The sequence below is a fragment of the Thalassophryne amazonica genome, chromosome 7, assembly GCF_902500255.1.
Source record: "Thalassophryne amazonica chromosome 7, fThaAma1.1, whole genome shotgun sequence".
In the NCBI taxonomy this organism is placed as follows: Eukaryota; Metazoa; Chordata; class Actinopteri; order Batrachoidiformes; family Batrachoididae; genus Thalassophryne; species Thalassophryne amazonica.
Genome location: NC_047109.1, coordinates 5,916,443 through 5,941,962, shown reverse-complemented (window position 1 = coordinate 5,941,962; position 25,520 = coordinate 5,916,443). Strand labels below are relative to the sequence as shown.

At 47.1% G+C, this 25,520-nt stretch overlaps 1 protein-coding gene across 1 annotated transcript in view; it reads left to right on the top strand.

Moving 5' to 3' along the window:
• The window catches only part of adcy3a (adenylate cyclase 3a), a 359,639-nt gene that overhangs the window by 290,246 nt on the left and 43,873 nt on the right, over positions 1-25,520 (top strand). The window contains exons 16-17 of the mRNA XM_034173754.1: positions 3,311-3,457; positions 16,556-16,669. Coding sequence (XP_034029645.1) covers positions 3,311-3,457; positions 16,556-16,669 — 261 coding nt within the window. The remainder of the gene's footprint in view (positions 1-3,310; positions 3,458-16,555; positions 16,670-25,520) is intronic.

Below are 25,520 nucleotides of genomic sequence, written 5' to 3'. Positions count from 1 at the left end.
GATATGCGTTCCGCAAGTTGAGCTTAGTAAAAACTTTGGCTCCTTCCAATAACTCAAATGCGGAAGAGATTAGAGGCAGCGGGTAAAGATTTTTTACTGTGACCTCATTCAAACCACGGTAATCAATACAGGGAAAATAGCTTTCCTTGAGGTGGAGTTGCCCCACCTGTGGTGCGGTGGTAATGATTTAGCTTTTGCTTTGCTACAAACAGCTGCGAGATTATGGTAGCACTCGGGGACCCTAGTAAGATCCGGGTTGATTCCCTGCAAACTACAGACAGTTTTTGGCAAACATACATTGATACATGATGGGCTCGAAGAAATAATCTTGCCTTTCACCCAATCAAAGTTAGGTCCATGGCCAGGGGTGCCCCAGAATGATCGGGTGAGTCATATTATCCATTACATGAGTGCGGTGAGTGACTTGACCAAGAACGTGACCATCCGCAGCACACACCACCAGGGGGCGAGGGAGCTTAAACGTCTTAAGGTGAAGGAGCCTGGCAAGAGAGGACAAGATCAAATTGGCATCAGAACCAGAATCTACAAAAGCAGATATGTCTATGGCGGAATGGTCGGATGTTAATTTCGCTGGGATTATATTTTGAGTAGAAACAGAGGAGATAGAATTAAGACTCACCTGTACCTCGGATCTTGCCTGCATGGTGGCACCCCTGGCTTGACAATTGAAAATCAAGTGTTCTGAATGTCCACAGTAAAAGCAGAGGCCGTCCTCATGGCAGCGCTGTTGCTCTGTTTGTGACAGGTGCATTCTCCCTAGCTGCATTGGCTCCTCTGAACTATGTGAAGGGGGGTCAGGCCGAGTGTGAGTGGAGGAGGAGGAGTAACGGGCTGGAGGCGTGTCCGTCCGGTGGTCAGGATTGCGGTTTGCTCGTCGTGGACGGTCCTGCAGATGGCTGTCAGTACGAATGGCCAGCGCTATTAATTCATCTAGATCATCCGGCAAGTCAGTGGCTATTAATTGATCCTGGATGTCAGCAGACAGACCCTGGAAAAAAACATTGAGAAGGGCCGCTGCCCTGCCTCAGCCTCATGAGGGAGCACGCTGCCTCTCGTCCCGGAGCTGTGTGCTGGAAAACTTGTTGGAGAGCCGTGGTAAACGCCGGGAGAAAAGCACAGGCGGGAGATTGTCAGCTCCACTCTGCTGTTGCCCAGGCAGCCACTCGACCGAAAAGGTGAGTGATCATATATGCGATCTTTGTTCTGTCTGTCGGGAACATGGGTGACATCAGCTTGAAGTGGAGGTCACACTGTGTAATAAACGGTCTAATGTCGCCAGTTTCACCAGAGAAACGTTCCGGTTGTAACAGTTGATTACAGACCACTGGGGCTGATGCGGGAATCGGTGCGGTCGCCGGTGTGGCTGCTAACGGCCCCGGTGGAGGTGGGCTTGAGACCCCGGTGGCCACATCTGATGAAGCCTGAGGACTGAGTTGCACCAGAAGCTGACTCATCTGCGCGCTGACTGTGGACATGAATGTGTCCTGGCGTTTAGCAAGTTCACTAAACCCAGATCTCAGCTTAGCGAGCTGGTCTTCCTGCTGCACGAGTTGCTGGCTGTGGTGTCGCACCACCAGCTGAAAGGGGTCTGAGCCTGTAGTGTCCATCGTTGGCCAGATTGATCTGACAGGTGGTTCGGTTAGGACACAAATGCAAGACTCACAAATACAGCTCTGGTTGACAAACTTTAGTGGTGTGACAAGCAGTGGTTGGTACACGGGTAGACAGTCCAAAAAACACAGTAGTAGTATTATTATCATCAGGCTTAATCGTGGTCGGAACAAACGGGCAGGAGGTTGAATACACTATGAGGCAGGCAGGACTATGGAACACAAACCAGAGCTGGAAAGAAGGCACAGGGTGCATCAATCTGGTGCAGAAACAAAGCAGAATGAGCAGTACATATGCACCCCAGTGATGAGCTGAAAATTGAGAACAGGTGAGCGTGGAAAGCACCGGAAAGGGGGGCGTGACCAGGGAGAGAGAGAGACAGACACGCCCACCACCAAGAAAGGCAGAAAGACCCAAACAGAAAAGAATCCAACAAGAAGATAAAAAGAGAAGACAACCAACAGACAACAACGGATTACAATCAATAAATAAAAGCGGATCAAACACCCCCCGACAGACGCAAAGCTCGACAGCTTGGATTGTAGCGTTTTGTTACGGCTTTGGGTGGCCTTTCTTTGTGACAAAGGCATTACCCTTGGCTCTTCTGGTGGTTGTCGGCATGCAGCACTCCCAGAAAAAGGGCTTTAACACAGGATTTAATTATGTAGTAGCAGAGCAAGTTAACACGTGTCCGTTCAGCAAGCCGCCATAACCGGAAGCCCCCAGCTTTGTTTTGTTTTTTGCTATATTTGTGCATATGTTTTTGAAATTTACAATTTATATTTACATTTTAAGTTATGAAAATGGTTCACTAAACAAGTTTGTGGTTTTTACAGTAAAAAAAAACTAACTTTTTTCTACATAGATTTTATGTTTTGTGTGATTTTAGGTTCACTGTGTTAATACAGGAGGTCAGAATGAATGATAAACTGTAAAGTCACACAGGTTGTGCTGAAAAAATGACATCAGACAAGGCCAGATAAACACTTTTTAAAGGTAAATTACACAACAAAAATATAAACGCAACACTTTTGGTTTTGCTCCCATTTTGTATGAGATGAACTCAAAGATCTAAAACTTTTTCCACATTCACAATATCACCATTTCCCTCAAATATTGTTCACAAACCAGTCTAAATCTGTGATAGTGAGCACTTCTCCTTTGCTGAGATAATCCATCCCACCTCACAGGTGTGCCATATCAAGATGCTGATTAGACACCATGATTAGTGCACAGTGTGGAAAAGGTTTTAGATCTTTGAGTTCATCTCATACAAAATGGGAGCAAAACCAAAAGTGTTGCGTTTATATTTTTGTTGAGTGTATGAAGGTAAAGCCAAAAGTAGTCAAAAATGGCCAATTATACCCTGGACTCCAGAGGGATAAGTAACAATTATTTTAACTCAATGCAGATCTTTAGAAGTGATGTGAAAAAAGTCCATGGCTACACAACATTGGACTGTGGAATAACTCACAAAAAAGGCTTCCTTGGGTCATCCTCCAAAGGATGGATCCCACACTGTGTGAATTTGCAATTTTGCTTATAAGCTACTATGAAGTGAATGTGCAACTTGATGTGCAACTTGAGCTTCTCAGACATGTTCCTGCCAAAGCTCACATTGTGCTTTGCTTCAGTGTGAGATTGTTTCCATAAGCTCTTCTTCACTTTGTCCTTTCAGGAGCTCTACAGCCAGTCCTATGATGAAATTGGTGTCATGTTTGCCAGCATTCCAAACTTCTCCGACTTCTACACCGAGGAGAGCATCAACAATGGAGGGATAGAATGCTTGCGCTTCCTAAACGAGATCATCTCGGACTTTGACAGTGTAAGCTTCCTGTTGTGAGTCTGAATCATAGACTGCATATATCACCTGTAGATTTTCTGTAGCGACCTGAAACAGCCTGTATCTGGGCGTCATCAGGTTGGCAGCAGTGGCAGCGCTGATACTGGCTACATAAGGATGAACTCTTTAATGCATAATGGGGTGGAGCGTGGGTGGCTCAGTGTGTGAATAAAGAACCCTGAACACATCCCCTGTTCAAGTCTGAACCTTCTAAGCTAACAGGCTAACCTCTGTTCAGGTGTTTATTCAATCATTTCTGGGGACTGCACAGTGGTTGTCTGCACAGATTTCTTTGGTGTGGACATAAAAGATATGAGCTGCTTATTTTCCCAGTAATTGTACATTAACGAGATTTAAATGATGATGCTCCTGTTGGGAAAGTGTAGTGACACGGACCCACAACAGGGGGCGTAAATGAACGGACAATGGAAGGAGTCAAATTATAACACTTTACTGTTGTGAATGACTAAACACAGCAGATTACAGAATGTGCAAAAGTCAATCAATAAGGTGTCGTGTGGGCAGGCTCGACGATAGGAGACGCCCGTCTGGAAACGAACCGGAACCACACGATTCCCACTGCCACCGAACCCGAGGAATACTGGAGCCGCCAAGTCCCGAAGTCCCCAGGTGGCCACCTTCACGGCGTGTCGGATCTGGTACTGCTGGCAGAAAGCAAAGACAGTCAAGGGTGGGTGTGTGAACACCCAGTAACAATCCTGGTGGGAATTCCACCTCCACCTCTCACTCAATACTTGCAGCGATCCCTCAGAGGAAAAAGAGTGCCGTCTTGCACAGCCTCCACAAAAAGGACCGGTACTCCTGCAAACACTCGCAATAAACTGATTTACAAAATATCACAAAAAGGCTGAGGATATTACCTCTGGTAGAAGATGATATCTCGGCAGTGTGGTGGAGGTGTCTTCCTGCTTTTATTCCAGATGTGGATTGGATGATTAGTGACAGCTGTCACGGATGATGGGTGACAGCTGTCACCACGGCTTGTTCCTGAGGCGGCAGCGCCTTCTCGTGCCTGAAGCCTGCACTTCAGGCAGGGCGCCCTCTGGTGGTGGGCCAGCAGTACCTCCTCTTCTGGCGGCCCACACAACAGCTCCCAACACTTGAAAAGTTCCATTAGCATCCAACATTAAATAAGACGAGAGTTTCACTCAGCGCAAATATTGTAGCAGGGACCTCTTTGATGACCATTAGGACATTTCACCACAAGATCAGCCATTTTAGTCCAGGTGTCTGTAGTAAAATATTCCAAATAAAGCCCTCTACAACTGCTAGCAGCCACATCGAGTGAATAAATGACACAGTGAGAGTCTGTGATTGGCTCAGCCATGGTTACAGCGATCATGCCCCTGGTTCTACATAATTTTATAGGTAAAAACATCCAAAAAGTAAGAAGTAAGAATCCCCCCTCCTCAGTACAGTTGTCATGGAAACAGAAACTGTAGAGAACAAAACCAGTTCTTCAACCAGGCTTTAAGCAAGTTTATTTCTGCTCTAAGGTTGGACATTTTAACATGGATTTGAATGGGAACCTACTCACTTTTGGAACCAGCCTCAAATGGCCAGTCGAGGAACTGCAACGTTTTCTTGTCCCTGTTGGGCCTCATCTGAGGGCGTTGAAGTTTACCACTTAGTCTGAATGCACCTGTATTCCCACATTCACTTCTGTCTGGTGTCATGGTGTGGTGTTTTATCGGTGAAGGAGAAGAACAAACTGATGCAGATTGTGAAATGGTCAGGGAAGCTGTTTGGTGAACCACAGCTTGGCCCTGAGTCTCTGTGCACCAGGCAGCTGCAGAGGATCATTAAGTCTATTATAAACGACTATTCACACCAGCTTCTTTCCTCTGGTTGGAGGTTTATGGTCCTGAAGTGCAGAACAGTGTTCTTACAGCAGCTATTATTCAGATAAATAAATCATTATAGCAAATTTTACACCATTTTAGGTCTTGCCAGATTGTGGTCTAGTGTGGCTCTGAGCACTTTCATGCCTGTGTGAGGTCTGTGTCTATGTCAGTGTTGTCCTATATGTTCAGTAATTTGGATGCTCCTTTTACTGCAACACAAATCTACCAGTGGGTATCAGTAAAGTAACCTGAACCTGAATATTCTGTGCAGTAGATGTGGGAGTGTCGTGTCCCAACTGAGGGACCTGGTTGCACTGGCTGTTCTGCACTCCAGAAAACTGATGTCAGTGGAGATTGGTGCATTTCTTTTTTCTTTCAGGATCTTTCAGTATCAGCAGGAAATCAAACTGAAAGGTCCAATCATTCCTTGTCATTTGATTGGTGGTTTGTATGACACGACATGGATCATTCGTCCCATTTGCCATTTTGCTCCATTTAGCGTGCAATTTTGGTTCCATTCTGTGTGCAAATTTCCATATCATTTGAGCCATTGCATGCTGTGACCACTGCGCATGCACACAAGCGACAGTGGCACTTAGCAGCTTATTTACCCTGCTCATTCTTTCAACACAAAAGAAAAAACATCCAGTACACAGTAAGCCTTCTGGAGGCATCTACAATATTCCCTGGGACGTATCTAGCTAAAGTAGAGCCGCTGTCAGATGAAAAGCTCGACAAATTTCTCTTGTAAGTAGCCTCATCATCACGTGGCCAATATTGATCAATGACAGAGACGCTACATACCAATAGAAGTTCACTATATGAATACAGCTACGTACAGATATACACTAGTACAGTAAAGGCACTAGCTTAGTCAGATGTACACATTCATTGTTGACAGGCTGAGACTTTAGGTGTGTCTTTGTCAGAAGCAAATACTTTCAAGCAGAGCACAGTTAGCTTGCTCGTTAGTTAGTAGTCAGTACTAACGAGTGAGCTCACTGTGTCTGCATACATGAAACAGCAATGTTACTTTAACACAAGTTTAGACTCAACATATCCTTGTTTGCTAAACTTACTACCAATGGGATACGTAACGTTAAACAGTGCTTTCAAGCAGACTACGGACTACAAAGTCACAAAAACACTTAAGACCCTCCATCATCACCTCCAACAAAGCCGTGGCCAAGTCGAGGTCATCCTGCCTCCCTTTGCTCATCCGTCGGTGTCCGTAAATGGCGTTCCTGTGGTCAAACCATTTCCATCCCTTACAGTCCAACCCACTCTGTCTGTTGTGGTCCTTGATTGTCCTGTAAGCACTTAAGCCTTTCACCTTTTCTCTGCATTGCTGGAATGTCTGGTGGTACCCGTGGGCGGACAAAAACTGGGAGATCTCCTGAAATATTTTCTCATTTCAGGTTGTGCTCTCCAGCTCTCTCTGAATTCTCTTCTCTGCCACCAAACGCAGACACGTCCACACCTCGTCGACAGACCACGGTGTGGTTTGCGCACAGCAGCCATGTAGTAAAAAAAACTTTCATGAAATGAAAGAAGAGCACAGTTGCTGTAATAGTGTTTGCGACTATTTAAAATTGGTGGGTTTGATTCTCGTGTTGGATGTCGCGCTCATGACTCCTCCAGTGACGACACTCTCTGAACAATCAGTGGCCAGCAGCCTGCTGACATCAATCAATCAATCAATCAATCAATTTTTTTATATAGCGCCAAATCACAACAAACAGTTGCCCCAAGGCGCTTTATATTGTAAGGCAAAGCCATACAATAATTATGTAAAACCCCAACGGTCAAAACGACCCCCTGTGAGCAAGCACTTGGCTACAGTGGGAAGGAAAAACTCCCTTTTAACAGGAAGAAACCTCCAGCAGAACCAGGCTCAGGGAGGGGCAGTCTTCTGCTGGGACTGGTTGGGGCTGAGGGAGAGAACCAGGAAAAGACATGCTGTGGAGGGGAGCAGAGATCGATCACTAATGATTAAATGCAGAGTGGTGCATACAGAGCAAAAAGAGAAAGAAACAGTGCATCATGGGAACCCCCCAGCAGTCTACGTCTATAGCAGCATAACTAAGGGATGGTTCAGGGTCACCTGATCCAGCCCTAACTATAAGCTTTAGCAAAAAGGAAAGTTTTAAGCCTAATCTTAAAAGTAGAGAGGGTGTCTGTCTCCCTGATCTGAACTGTGAGCTGGTTCCATAGGAGAGGAGCCTGAAAGCTGAAGGCTCTGCCTCCCATTCTACTCTTACAAACCCTAGGAACTACAAGTAAGCCTGCAGTCTGAGAGCGAAGCGCTCTATTGGGGTGATATGGTACTACAAGGTCCCTAAGATAAGATGGGACCTGATTATTCAAAACCTTATAAGTAAGAAGAAGAATTTTAAATTCTATTCTAGAATTAACAGGAAGCCAATGAAGAGAGGCCAATATGGGTGAGATATGCTCTCTCCTTCTAGTCCCCGTCAGTACTCTAGCTGCAGCATTTTGAATTAACTGAAGGCTTTTTAGGGAACTTTTAGGACAACCTGATAATAATGAATTACAATAGTCCAGCCTAGAGGAAATAAATGCATGAATTAGTTTTTCAGCATCACTCTGAGACAAGACCTTTCTGATTTTAGAGATATTGCATAAATGCAAAAAAGCAGTCCTACATATTTGTTTAATATGCGCATTGAATGACATATCCTGATCAAAAATGACTCCAAGATTTCTCACAGTATTACTAGAGGTCAGGGTAATGCCATCCACAGTAAGGATCTGGTTAGACACCATGTTTCTAAGATTTGTGGGGCCAAGTACAATAACTTCAGTTTTATCTGAGTTTAAAAGCAGAAAATTAGAGGTCATCCATGTCTTTATGTCTGTAAGACAATCCTGCAGTTTAGCTAATTGGTGTGTGTCCTCTGGCTTCATGGATAGATAAAGCTGGGTATCATCTGCGTAACAATGAAAATTTAAGCAATACCGTCTAATAATACTGCCTAAGGGAAGCATGTATAAAGTGAATAAAATTGGTCCTAGCACAGAACCTTGTGGAACTCCATAATTAACTTTAGTCTGTGAAGAAGATTCCCCATTTACATGAACAAATTGTAATCTATTAGACAAATATGATTCAACCACCGCAGCGCAGTGCCTTTAATACCTATGGCATGCTCTAATCTCTGTAATAAAATTTTATGGTCAACAGTATCAAAAGCAGCACTGAGGTCTAACAGAACAAGCACAGAGATGAGTCCACTGTCCGAGGCCATAAGAAGATCATTTGTAACCTTCACTAATGCTGTTTCTGTACTATGATGAATTCTAAAACCTGACTGAAACTCTTCAAATAGACCATTCCTCTGCAGATGATCAGTTAGCTGTTTTACAACTACCCTTTCAAGAATTTTTGAGAGAAAAGGAAGGTTGGAGATTGGCCTATAATTAGCTAAGATAGCTGGGTCAAGTGATGGCTTTTTAAGTAATGGTTTAATTACTGCCACCTTAAAAGCCTGTGGTACATAGCCAACTAACAAAGATAGATTGATCATATTTAAGATCGAAGCATTAAATAATGGTAGGGCTTCCTTGAGCAGCCTGGTAGGAATGGGGTCTAATAAACATGTTGATGGTTTGGATGAAGTAACTAATGAAAATAACTCAGAAAGAACAATCGGAGAGAAAGAGTCTAACCAAATACCGGCATCACTGAAAGCAGCCAAAGATAACGATACGTCTTTGGGATGGTTATGAGTAATTTTTTCTCTAATAGTTAAAATTTTGTTAGCAAAGAAAGTCATGAAGTCATTACTAGTTAAAGTTAATGGAATACTCAGCTCAATAGAGCTCTGACTCTTTGTCAGCCTGGCTACAGTGCTGAAAAGAAACCTGGGGTTGTTCGTATTTTCTTCAATTAGTGATGAGTAGAAAGATGTCCTAGCTTTACGGAGGGCTTTTTTATAGAGCAACAGACTCATCACATTTTAGTATCGGCTCAGCTGGCTTGGAACCTCCCCTGAGCAGATACCAAAATGCCACCGTCGCCGTGCTGTGTCCGAGAGCACAGTGCTGACAGCTCGTTGGAGTCTAAGACAAATTTCCCGGAAGGGACAATAAAGTGTATTGTATCGTATCGTATCGTTGTGTGGGACATGCATGTCTATCCTGCCGGCGCAATGTCCCACTCAGAGGGCAGTCCACATGAGGGAGAGAGTGCACGAGCAAAACAGTGAGTGAGTGAGTGAGTGAGTGACAGCACTCAGGCGCATCAGTCTGCCAATCTGAGTGTTTTATTTATGTTTCTGGTGCAGTCTGACAGCAGTCTGTGTCTCCGTACTGTTGTCTGCCATTTGGACAGCGGTCATGTGGGTGTACATGACTGGATCCACCCACATTCTACTTGGTCATCTGGCAGTTGTACACGACTGTCCAACTGTCTGTCCCTCCTGACTGCACCTCAAAGTTTGTTTTTTTTGTCCCATTCCAGTTGATTCTGCTTGATTCCTGCTCATTCGTGCTTTGTGTGACGGGGTCTACAGCAGAAACAGACAGAAGCTAAAGGAGAGCCAGGCCAGGACTAAAGCAGCCATGGACAGAAACAAAACCAGAGATGGACAGAGACTAAACAGACGCTGATAGTGACTAAACCAGAGACAGACAGTGATTTAATTTAATTAGCTTATAATGCGCCAAATCACAGCAAAAGCCGTCTCAAGGCGCCTTACATAAAACAGTTCAACATAAAATTTAAATAAATAATTAAAAATGAATTTAAATGTATTTGATTTTTTTTTAAATCAAATACATAATTAAAAACAGAAAAAATAAAAACTATTCATAAGAAAGAGAATAAAATAGGTTTTCAGTCTTGACTTAAAAATGCCCGCAGACTCTGACTGCCTCACGGTCGCAGGAAGACTGTTCCACAGGGTGGGTGCACGATACGAAAAGGCTCTTTGACCCGCTGACTTCTTCTTCACCCTGGGAACACAGAGAAGTCCTGCATCCTGCGACCGCAAAGCCCAGGGCCGGCACGTGGAGTTCCACCAGATCAGCCAGATAAGATGGCGCCAGTCCATGAACAACCTGATAAGTCAATAACAAAACCTTAAAATCTGCTCTCACAAAGACAGGGAGCCAGTGCAAAGATGCCAAAATGGGAGTGATATGTTCAGACCTTCTGCTACGTGTCAGAAGTCTGGCGGCAGCGTTCTGAACCAGCTGAAGACCCCTAATGCTGGACTGTGGTAACCCTGAAAATAGAACATTACAATAATCTAGTCTAGAAGAAACAAAAGCATGAATCAGGGTCTCAGCATCAGCCATGGACAGGATGGGGCGGATCCTCGCTATATTTTGCAGATGGAAAAAAGCAGGCCTAGTAACATCCCACGTTGTGAAAAGACAATGTGGGATCAAAAATTACCCCAAGGTTCCTCATTTTGTCCGTATGATGTATGACACACGAACCCAGACTGAGCGCCAGCTGGTCAAACTGATGCCGATGTCTCGCTGGACCAAGAACCATCATTTCAGTCTTATCAAAGTTTAAAAGTAGGAAGTTACTAGACATCCAACTTCTCACTGATAGAAGACAGTCCTCCAGGGATTTTATGGGAGTCAGATTTCCCGCAATTATTGGCATGTACAACTGAGTATCATCAGCGTAACAATGAAAGGCAATCCTAAAACTCCGCAGTATACGCCCAAGGGGTGCCACATACAGGGAGAAAAGCAAGGGGTCTAAAACAGATTCCTGTGGAACCACAAATCTCATGTCACCAAGGTCAGAGGTAGTGCCATTATACAAGACACATTGAGAACGACTGGACAGATATGACGTCAACCAGGCAAGGGCACTTCCAGTAATCCCCCAAAAAATTCTCCAACCTATCGAGGAAAATATGATGATCCACGGTATCAAACGCAGTACTGAGAGCTAACAACACCAAAACCGTAGTGGTGTCTGAGTCCGTTGCTCGCAGAAGATCATTCACCACTTTAGTGAGCGCTGTCTCTGTGGAGTGATATTTCCTAAAAGCAGACTGCAACGGCTCAGAAAGATCATTCTCAGTGAGGTGGTCTACAAGCTGCTGTGAAACCACCTTCTCTAAAATTTGGAACAGGAATGATAAATTTGATATCGGCCTGTCAGTTTTTCAATACACGAGGGTCAAGATTAGATTTCTTAAGTAATGGTTTAATCACTGCTGATTTAAAACAATTCGTAACAGATCCAGAGGTTAATGACAGATTAATAATTTCCAACACAGTCGGCTCAAGAGTGGGCCACAGATCCTTAAACAATTTTGTTGGTATGGGATCAAATAAACAGCTTGTGCTTTTTGTAGACGCCACAAGTTTTGTCAGCACGCCTAATGAAATACAGTTAAATTCTGTCAATCTAGGTAACACCTCAATGGTAGCGCCCATCTCCATAGCAGGTTTTAATGGCTGGGCCGAGGCATGCTGAGATATGCTCAGCCTAATACCTTCTATTTTCTTCTCAAAATAATCCAAGAAATCCTGTGCTGAAAAGGGAGAATGACTAACAGGTAACAGGTGGCTGCCCGTGAATAGAAATGTACCGTGTCAAACAAAAACTTTGAGTTGTTTGTTTTTACTGATCAAATCAGAGTAAAGGCCCGCTTTGTGGCCAGTAGTGCGTCTTATAATCTAAAATACATCCCTCCACACAAGGCGGAACACCTATAATTTGAAACAACGCCATTTCCGTTCCAATCCTCTGGCCTTCTGCCTTAGGTCACGCAAGTAACCATTGAAACTCAAACCTGTTTGAGATTCTGGTCGGCTGTCGTGAAGGTATCCCGCGTACTGAAGCGCTTAAAGCGTCCAACCTCTCGCACTGTGCATTTGCAAACACCAAGAGAGACATAAACAGTGATCATCTCTTTGGGTGAGCAGCTTCTGCCCTCCCACCCCCCTTCAACTCATGTAAAGTCTTGTAATGTTTTTTGTTTGTTTGTTTTTTTTAACTTTGATGTCTCCCATCAAGAGTTTTGTAAAATAAAATGTAAATATAGTTGAAAAAAAAAAAAAAACCTGTTTGTTTTGCTTCTCGAAACACGAGTACGACGTGTGGTTGTTGAACGTACAGTGTGTGTGAGAACATAAATCGTGCACTCTGAACTTTTACACCATGTGGTTTTGTCGTACAGTTTGAGCTGGAGCCGAGTACAATGATTGAAAATATTGTACAGTGTCTGCCCAGCTTTAGGGCGAATACTGCCATGAACACTACTGGCCAGTAGATGGCAGTAGAGACCGTGAAAACTTGCCAAAACAAAATTCCAGATAATCCGTGTCTGATATGTTTAAGATGCATGGAATTTAATAAACGCAAACACAAATGCAATAACAACGTCTATAAACTCAGAGAATATATTCACGAGCGTTTTAGGCACAATATACAAAGGGTTTAATGCTGTTGTCCGTGTGGAGCCTGATCAGAGCATCTCAAATGCATTTCTTCTGCCGTGAATGTACTGAGATACCCATAATACACTGCTGCTGGGCACAGCATCCTTCAAAACCTTCAAAATTAGCACATTACTTAAAACTAAAATGCATATCTGATATTTTCACTTTATAAACCTCAGACGTGACGTTAATTTAAATAACTTGTCCGAAATTAGTTTAGTTAAAATTTTAACCATAAGTTAAACCTGTATACCTCTGAATGACTTGGGTGATATTGCCAACGAATCAGTATGGAGTCAAAAGAAATGAATTTTTTCTTTTTTGTGACTAGTTCTCCTTTGTCTGCAGAGGACAGAGCAGTTTCTTCTGAAACCAGTTCTCCTCTCTATGGAGGGTAGAACTACACATCTGCTACAAAACATTTAACAGGTAGGTGCTCAACTGATTTTAAATTTCATAAATGTTTGTAGCTATTCACCTTTGTTTACCACATACCTTAGCGGTCTAAAAATTATCGGAAGATAATTAGTCCGATAATGGTTTTCAAAGTTATCTGAAAAGCTAATCCGATAATGAAAACATTATCTTCGATAATTAGCGGATTAGCAGAACCGTGCCCACCACTGTCTGTTGTCAACCGTCAGTCATATTGACTATGGTGTAGCACCAGAAGGATCATCTTGTTTGACTCTGTGGATCAATCGTAGATTTACGTCCTCTGTTGGACATTTTTGACATATGTATGAAGACAGACGCCTGTCGTAGATGCCAGTGATTCTGCAGTGCTGACTTTCTTTCTGTTCCTGGTTTCATGGTTACAGTTTCTGATGACAATCCGTCCATTTCTGAGTCCTTGTGATATTTGATATTTCCTGTTTGTAAGTGACCGTTAGCTGATCTCACAGCCGTCATATCACCAGTCATGACATACAAAACAAAATTAAATCAGAACTGAATCTGATCTCTGAGCACATACACAAAGGAAGGTAACAGGACAAACATAAATTAAACTTGACATGTTCAGACGGCTCATAAAACAGTAAGAAACTCAAATCTCACATCAAATAATTTGATTTGGCACATTCACACTCTGATATAGTCACTTAATCTAGTTCTGTAAACCGGTCCAACATACCTCAGTTGAAAATATTAAACACAATATACTGTAAAATACAATACAATTAATTATTCAATTCACTTCAGCTAGTAATGTGAACGCAGCTCAATTTCTAAACCCTCAATAAGCAGGCTCCCCTTCTGCAATTTTCTTTTCCATGAGTGGGCAGTTTGTCCTCTCTGGTGAAATTCAAACCTGTTCTTACACTCTGTCTGTTCGCCTTCAAATGCCTGTTCTGGGCACAGAGTTCTGGTTCTGTGCTGTGTCCTAGGTAGACTTTGCCACTGGTCAGCAGGATCCTGCTGAGCAGAACAGCGGAGAAACGGGAGCACTGCAGGGTGATCATCTGTCAAAGCGGAGCAGAGTGTCTGTCCCAGGGGACAACCACAGAAAAGAACCACTGAACCTTTTACACTGGTTCTGTATTGTGCAGCTCAGCAAGCAGGGGAGCCTACAGCTGCAGGGAGGGGGCGCCAAGGTTCCCCACACAGTGACATGATCACTAGACGATGATTATTCCATCCATCCATCCATTTTCTTCTGCTTTATCCGGAGTCGGTTCGCGGGGGCAGCAGCTCAAGCAAAGCCGACCAGCTCCTCCAGGGGAACCCCAGGGCGTTCCCAAGCCAGCCAAGAGATGTAGTCCCTCCAGCGTGTCCTGGGTCTTCCCCGGGGCCTCCTCCCAATGGGACGTGCCCGGAACACCTCTCCAGCGAGGCGTCCAGGGGGCATCCGGAAAAGATGCCCAAGCCACCTCAACTGACTCCTTTTGACGTGGAGGAGCAGCGGCTTGACTCCAAGCTCCTCCCGAGTGACCGAGCTCCTCACCCTATCTCTAAGGGAGCACCCAGCCACCCTGCGGAGGAAACTCATCTCGGGCGCTTGTACTCGCGATCTCGTTCTTTCGGTCATGAGCCAAATCTCATGACCATAGGTGAGGATTGGAACGTAGATCGATCGGTAAATCGAGAGCTTTGCCCCCCTACTCAGCTCTCTCTTCACCACGATGGTCCGATACAGCGACCGCATCACTGCAGATGCTGCACCGATCCGTCTATCGATCTCACGCTCCATTCGTCCCTCACTCGTGAACAAGACCCCGAGATACTTAAACTCCTCCACTTGAGGCAAGGACACTCCACCGACCTGAAGAGGGCAAAGCACCTTTTTCCGGTCGAGAACCATGGCCTCGGATTTGGAGGTGCTGATTTTCATCCCGGACGCTTCACACTCGGCTGCAAACCGCCCCAGTGCACGCTGAATGTCCTGATTTGACGAAGCCAACAGAACCACATCGTCCACAAACAGCAGAGACGAGATTCTGTGGTTCCCAAACCAGACCCCCTCTACACCCTGGCTGCGCCGAGAAATTCTGTCCATAAAAATAATGAACAGAACCGGTGACAAAGGCAGCCCTGTCGGAGGCCAACGTGCACTGGAAACAGGTTTGACTTACTACCGGCAATGCGAACCAAGCTCCTGCTGCAGTTGTACAGGTACCGGATAGCCCTTAGCAAAGGACCCCGGACCCCGTACTCCCGGAGCACCCCCCACAGGGTGCCCCGAGAGACACGGTCGAACGCCTTCTCCAGATCCACAAAACACATGTGGACTGGTTGGACGAACTCCCTTGAACCTTCGAGCACCCGATGGAGAGTGTAAAGCTGGTCCAGTGTGCCGCAACCAGGACGAAAACCACACTGCTCCTCCTGAATCTGAGGTTCGACCATCGGTCGAATTCTCCTCTCGAGTACTCTGGAATAGACCTTACCGGGGAGGCTGAGGAGTGTGATCCCCCTATAGTTGGAACACACCCTCTGGTCCCCCTTCTTAAACAGAGGGACCACCACCCCGGTCTGCCAATCCAGAGGCACTGTCCCCCGATCGCCACGCGATGTTGCAGAGGCGTGTCAGCCAAGACAGTCCCACAACATCCAGAGATTTAAGGTACTCAGGACGGACTTCATCCACCCCAGGAGCCTTGCCACCGTGGAGCTTTCTAACCACCTCGGTGACTTCGGCCTGGGTAATGGATGAGTCTGCCTCTGAGTCTGCGTTGGACGGTTTGCCAGAATCTCTTCGAGGCCGACCGATAGTCCTCCTCCATGGCCTCCCCGAGCTCCTCCCAGACCCGCGTTTTTGCCTCTGCGACCGCACGGGCTGCGGCACGCCTGGCCTGCCGGTACCTGTCAGCTGCCTCCGGGGTCCCACCTACCAACAAAGATAAGTAGGATTCCTTCTTCAGCTTGACGGCATCCTTTACTTCTGGCGTCCACCACCGGGTTCTGGGATTGCCGCCGCGACAGGCTCCAGAGACCTTGCGACCACAGCTACAAGCAGCCGCATCGACAATGGAGGTGGAGAACATGGTCCACTCGGACTCCATGTCTCCAACCTTCCCCAGGATCTGGGAAAAGTTATTTATTGTTTTTAAATGTTTGTGCTGCCCGCTGTGTGTCATGAAAAAAATGTGCTGCTGCCCGGCTTCAACCGCATCAAAATCCGTGCCTGACAATGACAATAAAGACACTTTGCTTACTTGCTTTACTTTACTTTTAGTTTTTACTCCTGACAGTAGTCCAGTCACTCAGATATCAAGTCACCATCACCGAGGTCGCTCAGCTGCAAATTTGCCTTTAACCTTCACCTGTGTCTTGACAGTTGCTTGACAATCCTCAGTTCTGCTCCATCACAAAAATCAAGACTATTGGCAGCACCTACATGGCAGCGTCAGGTATGACCCCGGACATCAGCAACGGCTTCAGCTCTGGAAAGGTGAGTCACATGACCACTAAGTCCCTCCAGCTGAAATGGGCTTGTGTGCGTGTGTGTGTTGGAGAGGTGCAAGACACACAAACACACACAAAACATTGTTGCTGGAATATGTTGGCTGGAGTTTTGTTGCTGGAAAACTGAGGGTTTTCCCACTTGTTGTTGGTACATTGCTCAAATGTAAGTCACAGTTGACTCATATCATGAAGAAAAGATGCAAGTTTTATTCATTGCAACCAACTGTTTGCACTTTTGTTTTTCATCTAATTTTAAAGAAATTGTTGTGGTTAGCCCCTGTCTGTGCACTTTTGAGTATTATTATGTTCTGTATGTGTTCAGTTCTTGGTGGATTCTTTAAGTATTATTATTTTCTGTATAGGTTCAATTGTTCATGTCTGATCCCTGTCTGTGTCCTGGTGGACTAGGTCCCCCGTGTTCCACCCCTGCATATTCACCTGTCAGTGTTGTTGTGTCTTCCTGTTCCACATTGCTTTTCTGCTTTAGTTCTGGATTCTGGTTTTGGTCATTATTAGTTCTTATAGTCTTTGCGTTCTGATCACCTCAATGTATCATTATATTTGTACTGTCAGGGTCTGAGATTTTGTTTGCCTGTCTGTTTTATTTTCGTTTGGTCTGTTATGTTATTTTATTTGATTCATTTGTTGTCTGTGTGTTTATTCTCTTGCTTGGTTTTTCTGCTTGGGTCTGTCTGTTGCTATCTCTTGTTGCTTGTCTGTCCCTGGGTTCTTGGCGGTGGGCGTTTCTCTCTCTCTGGCCATGCCTTTGTTCTGGTGCTTTCCACACACACACCTGTTTCTAATTCGGTTACACGGCACACGGCCTTTCCTGAACGAAGGGAAAAAAGTAAAAAAGACACAAACTGTTGAGAAAAGGTGGACGAACAAGCTTTATCACCGAATAGCCTGCGAATCAAGAGCGCAAAAGGGACGAAAATGGAACAAAACGATACCGAAGCTAACATTGATCTCGACGCTTTAAACAAACTGCACCTGGAGCCACAGCTGGAGCAGTGTGTATCTGCATCTCTGCATTCCAGGACTGTGCACTGGGATGGAGCTCATAGCACCTGGGTCCTGGAGAAACTGCAAACAGAAGCGTGCGATCCGACCCACTGTGGTGATCTGTGCACACGTCGGTGGATCCACCTGCTCTGGTTCCTCATCTAAAACAAAAGAGGGATCATCTCCTTCATCAGAATCCTCACTGTCTGGTTAAGACTCTGATGACACACTGCGCACGCTGTCTTGCTCCAATTAAAAAAAAAAAAATGAAGCGCTTGTTCAACATTCATAAATGCCTCATTTTTACAAAAAAACACTGACACATGCAAAATATGACATCATATTTTGCTAATAATATGCAAATTAGATGATGACATCATTTAGCGACTAGCTACTTTTCTTACAGGGATGTTGGCAACACTGCGTAACAGTCAGAAGACTAAGCAAATAACTTAAAAAATAATTGAATTCATCAGATCAGATGACCAGCCTTTCTCAGGGGTGGAAGACACCAGGTTCCACCGACTGCTCTCTCACTTGGAGCCCCGCGGCATGCTACTGGGCCCATAAAGAAAGAAAAGCAACACTTGTTTTTCTTTGACAATGTACAGCAGAGGTTGCTGATGCACAAAACAGTAAGCTATGCTCTGAGGTATTTTTGATTTAGTAACTTATGATAGTTTATTGAATGCAATTTGCATTTTACTTTGAATATATCCTTTTTTACTTGACATTATTTGATTTATGTAATGTTGTGAGATATATTGCCTTTTATTTATTTGACCTTCTGCATTTTTTGATAGCGTTAATGTTTTCAATCTGTTAAAGATTGTGTTACTGATAGCAGGTAAATTTAGGTGTTTTTCAGTTGTCCTTTTGACTGAATAGTTGTCACATTGTGCCTGCAAGGTTTTTGTATGTTTTTCCTTGATGAATTAAGTAAAAATTGTTAGGGTTGTGTCTTGGTAGGGCTGTTTTTGGGGTTTGGCCCCTGCGTGTTCCCCCTCTCGTCCTCTGTACTTCCTGTCCAGTCTGCTGGTGTCCAGTCAGCCTCCCCCTCTCTCTCTCCCTTCCGTTCATATCCTATGCTTCTCTTGTGCCACACCCTGTCTCTTTGTTCTTTTCCTGGTTTCCAGACCAGTCCCAGTTTTGTGTCTCCTGGTTTTCAGACTGGTCCTTGTCTTCAGACCGATAGGCCTCCATGTGGCAGACCTATCCTGTCCGGGTGTGACTTTGTTTGTGCATCCCCTGGATTGTGGTCCACTTTGCCCTTGTTTAACGAGTCTTTCCAGCCCATCAGTAATCCCATGTCATTGTTCCATGGCTTTCCAGGTGTGTCTCCCCGGTTTGGTGGGTTGTCTCCGTGGGTCTGGCCCCCTCCTCCTGCACAGTGTTCCTTTTGCTGGGCCTGGGTTTTTTTGTCTTCGTTGTCTGGGGTCCCTGTGTTTGTCTTGTGTCTGCATTTTTTTCTCGTTTGATTGGTGGTTTGTTTTTGGGCCGTTGGGGGACAGCTGTTTGGGGAGTGGGTATTGTTAGGGTTGTGTCTTGGTCGGGTTGTTTTTGGGATTTGGCCCCTGTGTGTTCCCCCTCTCGTCCCCTGCACTTCCTGTTCAGTCTGGTGTGAGAGTGAGCCTCCCCCCCTTTCTGTTCATATCCTATACTTCTTATTCAGTTAATCCCAGACTGCTTCTCTTGTGCCATTTCTTCTGGGCCTTTCACACTGAATCCGTCAAATGCGTCAAAAATCGGTCTAAAAAGCATTATTTTCAATGAGACGCGTTGCGTTTTAGATGTGTCAGATGCGTCGCGTCAAAAGCCAAGCGCATTGAACGCTTGTCAGCAGGCTGACGCAGTCAAAGTTCAATCCAGTCCAACTTCCGATGTGCTGAGCTGTGACGTACCTTTGCATTGTCCAATAGGAACGACGCGTCGGGCCAAAACACGGAAGATGGATGGCAGAAACCACTGATCTCTACAAAATGGACGGTGCAGAAACCACTGATCTGTACAAAACATACGTGTCACAGGACTCCTCATTTATGGAGCAGTTTTCTGAAGAAAAATCCTTTGAAATGTTTTTTGTTGTTGTTACCTTATTATTTCTGATTACTGTTAAAAAAAGTTTAGAATACTTGTAATTAAAATAGCTAAATAAATCAATAAATGGTTCTTTAGAAACCTTTCGTCTGTAAATTAAAACCACCTGTTATTTCAGATTATTTCATTTCTTGTTTAACATAAGGAACCTCGGACATTTATTTTTAGACAAAATAACATGGAAATTTGTACTTTTTTTAAGTCTGGTAGATTATTTATATCTCATTTTAACCAGAAAACAGACAATGTAAATAAATACTAATGTTTATTATAAATGCAACAGGAAATAATTTAACAATGACTGCAGTGTGATTGTAAAGTAGGATTTCTGTGACATAAACCTCATGATGATTTATATATATATATATATATATATATATATATATATATATATATATATATACAGTCATTTCAACTTGTAATTTCGCCAAAATATGTAATTGCCTTTAATGTTGCTATCAGGACAAAGTCATTTCTAAAATATGAATTTGAACACAATAAGTGTGTTGTGTGGGCCGCCAGAAGAGGAGGTACTGCTGGCCCACCACCAGAGGGCACCCTGCCTGAAGTGCGGGCTTCAGGCACGAGAGGGCACTGCCGCCACGGACACAGCCGGGGGTGACAGCTGTCACTCATTATCTCCTGACAGCTGTCACTCATTCATGCTTCATCATCTCACTCCATAAAACCCGGACGTCATCTCCACCTCATCGCCGAGATATCGTCAAACCGTTCAGGTAGTATTCTCAGCCTTGAAACGTGAACTGTGTATCAGTCCGAGCTCTTTTTTGCAGCTGTTTTCCTGTGGTGTTCCATGTCTGTGAGACCGGCGTTCGGTGTGTCCAGCAACGGCTCCGCTGCACACCTCTACCAGATAAGTGGGTAGACAGGAGCTGCACGAGTGTGTGTTAGAGGTGGAGGTGGCATTCCCACCGTTGTTGCTACTGGGTGTGCACACACCCATATCTTATTGTCTCTGCTCCCTGCCAGCAGTACCAGATCCAACCTTCGATGACGGTGGCCACCTGGGGACTCGGGACTTGGCGGCTCCAGTATTCTCCGGGTTCGGTGGCGGAGGAAATCGTGTGGTTCCGGTTCATCTCAGGACAGACGTCTTCTATCCTCGAGCCTGCCCACACGTCACCCTTGTGATTGACTGTCTGTAAAATTTCACATTCCTCTGTGTTGTGCTCATTCACAACAGTAAAGTGTTCATATTTGACTCTTTCATTGTCCGTTCATTTGCGCCCCCTGTTGTGGGTCCGTGTCACTACACTTTCCCCAACAGGATATTTCGGCCAGCGTCATGGATCCCGAGGGGCGTCACCCATCTGTTGGACAGCCAATGGAAGAGCAGGGTGCACAGGCGTCTGCAGGAGGCGTGCTCGGTGAGTTGCAGCAAATCCTCACCGCCTTTACCGCTCGGCTGGATTTGATGACCGAGCAAAACGTCATCCTTAATCGCAGGATGGAGGCTCTCACCGCACAGGTGGAAGCGCGCGATCAGAGCGCTGCTGCGGCTCCTCCTCCTGCCGACCCTGTGCCCGATATTAACGTTCCACTGGTCGTTCAATGAACCCCCCCACCATCCCCTGAAGCATACATAAGTCCCCCAGAGCTGTACGGGGGTTGTGTGGAGACGTGCACGGACTTTCTGATGCAGTGTTCGCTCGTCTTTGCACAACGACCCGTGATGTACGCGTCTGACGCCAGCAAGGTGGCTTATGTTATTAACTTGCTTCGTGGTGAGGCACGCGCTTGGGCTACAGCGCTTTGGGAGCAAAACTCACGGCTCCTTACCTCTTATACTGGGTTTGTGAGGGAGTTCAGAACAGTGTTTGATCACCCTAACAGAGGAGAGACCGCTTCAACAGTGCTGCTGTCAATGCGACAGGGGCGCCGGAGCGCAGCCGAATATGCAGTCGACTTCCGCATCGCGGCTGCGAGGTCCGGCTGGAATAACGTTGCGCTCCGCGCCGCCTTCATAAACGGACTGTCGTCGGTCCTGAAGGAGCACTTGGTAGCTAAGGAAGAACCGCGGGATTTAGATGGGCTTATCGATCTCGTTATACGGTTAGACAATCGGTTGGAGGAACGCCGTCGGGAGCGAGACGAAGGACGTGGCCGGGCACGCGCCGTCCCTCTCCCTTCCGGTTTCGAAAAGGTTCCGCCCTCCCCATGCTCCACAGCCGCAGCGCTCCGTGGGGCAACAGCTCCCCCTGCTGACGTTGCTAGGGAAATGCACAGGGCCAAAATGACAGATGACAGAATGAGGAGGCTGGTCCGTGGGGAGTGTTTTCTCTGCAACTCAAAAGAGCACATACAGAAAAACTGCCCCAAACGGCCAAAACGACAACACCCTCCCTTAGAGACTGGGCTAAGGGGGGGTCATAACATTCACGTGGGACACACACATATTGCCACACGACTCCCAGTTACAATCCTGAGCGGGGATTTAACCCTTCAAGCCCCAGCACTGGTGGACACGGGGTCAGAAGGGAATCTGCTAGACAGCAGATGGGCAAGGGAGGTAGGGCTCCCTCTGGTGGCGCTTCCTTCGCCATTGCAGGTGCGGGCACTAGATGGCACCTTTAATCACGCACAAGACACAACCTGTAACTCTGGTGGTGTCTGGGAATCATCGGGAGGAGATCGAGTTTTTTGTGACTCCTTCTACCTCCTGCGTGATTTTGGGTTTCCCGTGGATGTTGAAACACAATCCCTGGATTGATTGGCCATCTGGGGTGGTGGTTCAGTGGAGCGAAACCTGCCATCGGGCGTGTTTAGGATCCTCGGTTCCTCCCGGTTTACATGCTAAGGAGGAGGTCAAAGTCCATCCCAATCTGACGGCGGTGCCGGTTGAGTACCACGATCTTGCTGATGTCTTCAGCAAGGATCTGGCACTCGCCCTTCCCCCGCACCGTCCGTACGATTGTGCCATTGATTTGATTCCAGGCGTGGAGTTCCCGTCCAGCAGGCTGTACAACCTCTCACGACCTGAGCGCGAATCAATGGAGACCTACATCCGGGACTCATTAGCTGCCGGGCTGATCCGGAACTCCACCTCTCCGATGGGTGCAGGTTTCTTTTTTGTGGGCAAGAAGGATGGCGGACTCCGTCCATGCATTGATTACAGGGGGCTGAATGAGATTACGGTTCGCAACCGATACCCGTTGCCGTTGTTGGATTCCGTGTTCACTCCCCTGCATGGAGCCAAAATCTTTACTAAGCTGGATCTTAGGAATGTGTATCACCTGGTTCGGATCCGGAAGGGAGACGAATGGAAGACGGCATTTAACACCCCGTTAGGTCACTTTGAGTACCTGGTCATGCCGTTCGGCCTCACCAACGCCCCCGCGACTTTCCAAGCCTTGGTTAACGACGTCTTGCAGGACTTCCTGCACCGATTCGTCTTCGTATATCTGGACAATATTCTCATCTTTTCTCCGGATCCTGAGACCCATGTCCAGCATGTACGTCAGGTCCTGCAGCGGTTGTTAGAGAACCGACTGTTTGTGAAGGGCGAGAAGTGCGAGCTCCACCGCACTTCTTTGTCCTTCCTAGGGTTTATCATCTCCTCTAACTCCGTCGCCCCTGATCCGGCCAAGGTTGCGGCGGTGAGAGATTGGCCCCAACCAACAAGCCGTAGGAAGCTGCAACAGTTCCTTGGCTTCGCTAATTTCTATAGGAGATTCATTAAGGGCTACAGTCAGGTAGTTAGCCCCCTGACAGCCCTGACCTCTCCAAAAGTCCCCTTCACCTGGTCGGATCGGTGCGAAGCCGCGTTCAAGGAGTTGAAACGACGGTTCTCTACTGCGCCAGTTTTGGTGCAGCCCGACCCTAGCCGCCAGTTTGTGGTTGAAGTGGACGCCTCTGACTCAGGGATAGTATCCGTGCTATCCCAGAGCGGAGAGACCGATAAGGTTCTTCACCTGTGTGCCTACTTTTCTCACAGGTTGACCCCGGCTGAACGGAACTATGACGTCGGCAATCGAGAACTCCTTGCGGTGAAAGAGGCTCTTGAGGAGTGGAGACACCTGTTGGAGGGAGCGTCTGTGCCATTCACGGTTTTCACTGACCATCGGAACCTGGAGTATATCAGGACCGCCAAGCAGCTGAACCCCAGGCAAGCCCGCTAGTCACTGTTCTTCGGGCGTTTTGACTTCCGGATCACCTATCGCCCCGGGACCAAGAACCAGAGATCGGATGCCTTGTCCCGGGTACACGAAGAGGAGGTCAAAACTGCGCTGTCGGATCCCCCGGAGCCCATCCTGCCTGAGTCCACTATCATGGCCACCCTCACCTGGGACGTGGAGAAAATTGTCCGGGAGGCCCTGGCACGAAGCCCAGACCCGGGAACTGGACCAAAAGAGAAACTATACGTCCCACCAGAGGCCAGGGCTGCGGTCCTAGACTTCTGTCACAGTTCCAAGCTCTCCTGTCATCCGGGGGTGCGAAGGACCGTGGCAGTTGTCCGGCAGCGCTTCTGGTGTGCGTCTATGGAGGACGACGTCCAGGAGTACATCCAGGCCTGCACCACCTGCGCCAGGGGCAAGGCTGACCACAGGAAGTCCCAAGGACTGCTCCAACCGCTTCCTGTGCCTCATCGCCCCTGGTCCCACATCGGCCTGGATTTTGTCACGGGCCTCCCACCGTCCCAGGGCAACACTACCATCCTCACGATAGTGGACCGATTCTCCAAGGTAGCCCACTTCGTGGCCCTCCCGAAGCTCCCTACGGCCCAGGAGACAGCGGACCTCCTGGTCCACCACGTTGTCCATCTGCATGGGATCCCTACTGACGTAGTCTCGGATCGTGGTCCCCAGTTTTCCTCTAACGTCTGGAGGAGTTTCTGCAGGGAACTGGGGGCCACCGTGAGCCTCTCGTCCGGGTACCATCCACAGACGAACAGACAGGCAGAACGGGCCAACCAGGAGTTGGAACAGACCCTCCGCTGTGTGACATCCGCGCACCCGACGGCCTGGAGCAACCACCTGGCCTGGATCGAGTATGCGCATAACAGCCAGGTGTCTTCTGCCACTGGCCTCTCCCCGTTTGAGGTGTGTTTGGGGTACCAGCCCCCATTATTTCCTGTGGTTGAGGGAGAGGTCGGTGTGCCCTCGGTCCGGGCCCACCTTCGGAGGTGCCGTCGGGTCTGGCGCACCGCCCGTTCTGCCTTGTTGAAGGCCCGGACGAGGACCTAATGGAACTAATGGACAGGTTCATCGGACCCTTCCGCATCCTCAAGGTCCTTAGCCCTGCCGCAGTGAAGCTCCAGCTCCCAGCTTCACTGCGGATCCACCCGGTGTTCCACATCTCCAAGATCAAACCGCACCGCACCTCACCCCTCTGTGGTCCCGGTCCGGCGCCGCCTCCTGCCCGGATCATTGACGGGGAGCCGGCTTGGACAGTGCGCCGGCTCCTGGACGTCCGTCGAATGGGCCGGGGGTTCCAATATCTGGTGGACTGGGAGGGTTATGGACCCGAAGAACGCTCCTGGGTGAAGAGGAGCTTCATCCTGGATCTGGCCCTCCTGGCCGATTTCTACCGTCGACACCCCGATAAGCCCGGTCGGGCGCCAGGAGGCGCCCGTTGAGGGGGGGGTCCTGTTGTGTGGGCCGCCAGAAGAGGAGGTACTGCTGGCCCACCACCAGAGGGCGCCCTGCCTGAAGTGCGGGCTTCAGGCACGAGAGGGTGCTGCCGCCACAGACACAGCCGGGGGTGACAGCTGTCAC